This window comes from Apis dorsata, unplaced genomic scaffold, assembly GCF_000469605.1.
Source record: "Apis dorsata unplaced genomic scaffold, Apis dorsata 1.3 scaffold_326, whole genome shotgun sequence".
Taxonomy (NCBI): domain Eukaryota; kingdom Metazoa; phylum Arthropoda; class Insecta; order Hymenoptera; family Apidae; genus Apis; species Apis dorsata.
The window spans coordinates 335,517-340,663 of NW_006263594.1; the positions used below are offsets into that span (position 1 = coordinate 335,517).

At 34.5% G+C, this 5,147-nt stretch overlaps 1 protein-coding gene across 13 annotated transcripts in view; it reads left to right on the plus strand.

Annotated features, from left to right (window-relative positions):
- LOC102671320 overlaps positions 1-5,147 on the plus strand; it is a 27,384-nt gene that overhangs the window by 11,302 nt on the left and 10,935 nt on the right. For 12 of the 13 annotated variants that reach the window (XR_004150791.1, XR_004150792.1, XR_004150793.1 and 9 more), the window contains exons 13-17: positions 1,527-1,672; positions 1,791-2,058; positions 2,980-3,123; positions 3,267-3,449; positions 4,965-5,147. Coding sequence is in view for 10 of the 13 variants with exons in the window: in XM_031511466.1 (XP_031367326.1) it covers positions 1,527-1,672; positions 1,791-2,058; positions 2,980-3,123; positions 3,267-3,449; positions 4,965-5,147 (924 nt within the window). In the remaining 3 variants the exon portion in view is untranslated. Of the gene's footprint in view, positions 1-136; positions 661-1,526; positions 1,673-1,790; positions 2,059-2,979; positions 3,124-3,266; positions 3,450-4,964 lie in introns of those variants that run through there. The other variant, XM_006617765.2, reaches the window with a different exon arrangement.

The window sequence follows — 5,147 nt, forward strand, 5'->3', positions numbered from 1 at the left end:
AGGCATCGATCGAAAGAGAAACGAACGAGTCGAGGAAAAAATTAATTTGGATCAAACTTTATACAGGGGGAGAGAGAGAGAGAGAGAGATAAAGAAAAGAAAAATTTGCAATTTGCATTCCATCGAGAAGATATATATATATATATATATATGTAAATATATATCTCTCTCTCGGTCGTTCGGTTACACCTCAACGGGTAACGAAGTACGAAGATAATGGTAGAGCCGAGATGGTCGATCAAGTGTATGAATAGTACGTTGAATTTGTTGTACCCGTGCACCAGTTTCGCGGATCTGAAGAAGTTACACAAGAAGTATTGCAAGAAGTACTTTTGCCTTTGCAAAAGGCACACGATCAGCGTGATATGCATAAATGAGACGAGGAAATTGTATTGGTTCAATTGCAAGAACGTTCGGGAGAAGGTGAATTTCGGGCTCGGGGACGGTTATTATTACAAATTGTTGAGAATAATTAACGGCGCGTTGAACACTTGGGCACAACGTTACATCGACGGACTGAGCGTCGCACGCCGCGAGATCATGTTCAGGATAAACGGCACGGCCGAGAAAAACATGAAGCTGTTGAAGGAGGGTTGTTACTGTCATTATCATCCGCACATGACGGCGGACGCGTGCAACGCCGACTTTCTGAAAAAAGTCGTAAGTTTTTGGGCCGGAGAGGGCCTTAGGGGGATACGCGAGAAGCTACGCGGTATGACAAATTACGCTAAAAAGGTTAGACAGGCATCCGAGTTATCCGCGTTTCCTTTTTCACTCGTTTCTTTCCCCCTCCACTCTGTTTGTCGTTGTAGTCCTTCACCGTCGTCGCGTTGTACTTTTACCGACTGAGCGAATATAATAGAAGGATTTAATAATTAAATTTTTGCACGTTTCATTTCTGTTTACCGTTTTTTACTTTTTTCCCACTTTCTGTTTCTATCTTTCTGTTTCTTGTCGTTTGATGATCTTTTTATGTATATAGGATAATACGATGATAGGATAATGTAATGTAAGTATTGTTGCAAGTATATACAATAAGCAAGCATCCTTACGATATACGCGAATCGATATATCGCGTAGCTCGATAATTTCGATCAACGAGAATACGAACTCCCTCTCCCCTTCACGTTTCCATTTTTTTTTTTTTTTTTTTTTTTTTCGTATTTCGACTCTGATGATTCTCTGAGTAATTTTGAAGAACACATACACACACGCACACACAAACACACATATACCTATTTCATCGTCCTTATATTATATTTTCGTAATATTCACACGAATATTGATTAACGTTGTATTATTAACGTAATTATTAACGTTCGTACACGTGTAATAAATGTATTGATTAAATGTTCACTCGATCAGTATTCGGATCACAAACACTGGCGAATTGTATCATACACACACACGCACACACACGCACGCACAAACACACACGTATACATGTTATTCTCTTCTCGTGAAAGAATTGCCCGAACGGAATATATGGGATAGATCGGATAAGTAATATCGGTGAAATGTTGTAGATGTCAGACGACGATAAAATGTCCCTAACTACCGCGGTTAGCGACGACGACGACGGGGAGAGCGTGATAAATTCGCCCTATCGAGGGAAACAGACTGGTACAGCCGCTGCGTCGTTCAATTGTACGGGGGCGGTACGAAAAGCTGGGTAAGTGGGACGTGGCGATGGTCGACAAAAGATGCGGACGAGAACGATCGTTCGATAGAGACGAGAGGGGGGAGGGTAAGGAAGATAGGATTAAGTTTTCGAATGTTTCGAATCGTAGATTTCTAAGCGTGAAGAAATGGCTGTTACGAAAGAAGCATCAGATCGAGCTAGCGAGGAAGAGGGGTTGGAAAGGTTACTGGGTTTGCCTGAAGGGGACCACGCTCCTCTTCTATCCTTGCGAATCCCAAGAAAGTAGAACCATGGAGGCGGCGCCCAAGCATTTGATCATAGTCGATGGCGCGATAATGCAACCGATCCCGGAACATCCGAAGAGGGACTACATATTTTGCTTGAGCACCGCTTTCGGCGATGCTTATTTATTTCAGGTACGTTTTATTTATTTCAGGTATTCAGATACGCGGAAGGAGAGGACGAATTAATTGAGATCTGATTTTTTTTAGATTCGTGAAAAGTCGATTTTGAAGTTTATTCGAATTTCGAAACCTTTAAAATTCGGGATACCTTTTTGAGATCTCGAAACTTCGAAACTTTTAAAATTCGAGATTTTTTTTTTTATCGAAACTCTCAAGGATTTTAAAATCCAGAACGTCTTTTTTTCTGAGATTTTTTCCAAGATTTGAGAAAATTTTCAAAATTTTCAAAATTCATTTCTTTTAAGATCTCGAAACGTTTGAAATTTTGATTTTTTTTTTTTGAGATCTTGAAATTATCGAAATTCTCAAAAGTTTCAAAATCCAAAATATCTTTTTTTCTGAGATCTCAAAATTTTCAAAATTCAGGATTTTTTTTTTAAGATTTCAGAAATTATCAAAATTCTCAAAATTTTCGAAATATCCTTTTTTGAAATTTCGAAACTCTCAAAATTGTTTAAATTTAATATTCGGGATGTCTTTTTTTCGAAAGTCTTTTTTTGAAATCTCGAAATTCTCGAAACTAACTCTTTTTCGAGATCTCGAAACTTTCAAAATTTTTTAAAACTTAGAATATCTTTTCATCGTCGAATTTTTCTCTCTTGTAAAATTTCGATTTCTGAAATTTCTTAATTTTCCCCCATTGCAAAAAATAAAACTTTTAGTGTTTCTAAACTCGAAACATTTCCAATTGTTTCGACAAATTTTCCAACCTTCTATCTTCAGTTCATCGCGAACAAAAAAATAATAAAATAAATACGCGAAAAAATTTACTATATTAAGCTAAAACCTTTATATAATTATTTATCGACGATAATAATTATTTTCTTATCAGTTACAAATTCAGTGACGGAATTTTTTTCACTTTTACATTAGGCTCCGTGTCAAGTGGAACTCGAGAACTGGGTGAATAGTATACATTCGGCTTGTGCAGCCGCGTTTGCGCGTCATCGTGGTAAAACTGGAACCCTTCATTTATTGCAGGAAGAAATATTTCGCTTAGAGAAAGCGATAGAATCGGTAAGCGGGTCGAGCGTATACACACGTGTATAACTCTGCTTTAATTTATGCGCATTATTCTCATCCGTCAAAGAAGGGAGAGAGAAAGAGAGAGAGAGAGAGATAGTGAAAAATCGCTCAATATCCTCTCTCGCGTTTTACAGGACCACAAATTGAAACACATGGCTGATCTTCAGCAATCCGTCGTGTCTGACGTGGAGACGAAACAGCAGATCAACAATCAGATTGTTCAGTGGGAAGAAAATTTGGAGAGACTTCATTGCGAACAATTCCGACTCAGATGTTACATGGCCAGTTTACAAAGTGGCGAATTACCAAATCCAAAGGTAACGTTTAAGTTAAAAGAAATTTCAATATCCATTTTTGCAAGATAAAAAAATTTATTAACTTCTTCAGGGACGTTGAAACGTACGTATAGTTATTCAGTTTTCTTTAAAAAGTATTATTAAGTAAAAAAAAAAATTAAAATATTCTTGAAGAACTATTCACTATAGAATTTTTACGATTACGTTTAAGATTAGTTAAAAGAAATTTCAATATCCATTTTTGCAAGATAAAAAAATTTATTAACTTCTTCAGAGACGTTGAAACGTACGTGTAGTTGATCAGTTTTCTTTAAAAAGTATTATTAAGTAAAAAAAAAAATTAAAATATTCTTGGAAAACTCTTCACTACAGAATTTTTTAAAAATAAAAAATTCGAAACTGATGATATTTTATTTTATTCGACAATTATTGCTTCAAAAGGATTTATAAGTAACTTGTTTTTGAAAAGATTAAAGAAAAATTATCTTCAATTTTTTTATATAAAAAAAATTTTCAAATAAAAAAAATATAATTTTGATTCTTGAAAGCTTATATAGATTATTGTATAATATTTTTTTAGAAACATCGATATAATAGAGGAAAGGATATCGAATAAAATAGGTTAGAAATATGAGACATCAAACTTTCGACCTGTTCATACAATCTTCTTCAAATATTATAACAACTAAAACATTCTTTCATAGCAATTGTTGTTGATAGGTTGTTGTAGTCTTTTCTTTTATGTTTAACAGAAACTTTTTATATTTCCGTAATAAAATGTTTATACTCAAAGTAAAATTTACTTTAATTTTATTTTGTGATTTTTTTTTAAAGAAAAGATAAATCATAGTGTAATAATCATAATTTCAGTATATTAATAAAGATTTGAAGATTTTCCTGTTTTTGATTATAATATAATAAGAAAAATTTTATTTAACTGATAATAAAATAATTAAAAGATTCAGAAAGTATAATTTATAAATGTTATTCATCTAATTGCAATTATTTTATTATATTTGACACTACGTATTATACTTATAGATTAATACAAAATTCTATTAATAATTTAAATATCTGAATTTAAACATTACTAATCCGATATTTATTTAGAAAAAGTAAAAAATTCTACACAATCCATAACATTTATTTTTACCTAACATAAAATTCCTCTAATTTTTTTTCACTTAATTCCTCTAAAAAATAAAATGAGTATTCCACATTCGTGCCCTTTCCTCCCTACGCAAAAAGCTCGAAAGAGGTGAGCATTGAGTATCGAATTTAACGTCGCGAAACGTGGTTCGATAAAAAAAGAAAAAAAAAAAATTTGTCGCGCGTTAACAATGCACAATTTAACGCACGCGTTATATAGCCGTTATACAGGAAATGGGAAGGGATATCGATCATTGTAAACCGTAAATAGATTCTTGTAAAACTTGAACGAGCCGTTCAGTTTCCGCTAGATTAGTAGGGGGTAGCCCCGATAATATCGAGAATCATCACCTCGATAATTTCCAATCTTGATTATTCTCTCCCCAGAGTTTATTGACGCACGTATCCCGCGCCACGAAGCAGACGTTGAACAAATTAGGAGTTTTCACCGTGTCGTCGTTTCACGCTTTCATATGCGCGCGGAGCCCTTCCCTGTTGAACAATCTGTTGGCGGGACGAGGGGCTACCAAGAGAAGGCCGCCATTGTTGTCGAGATCCAACAGCGGATCG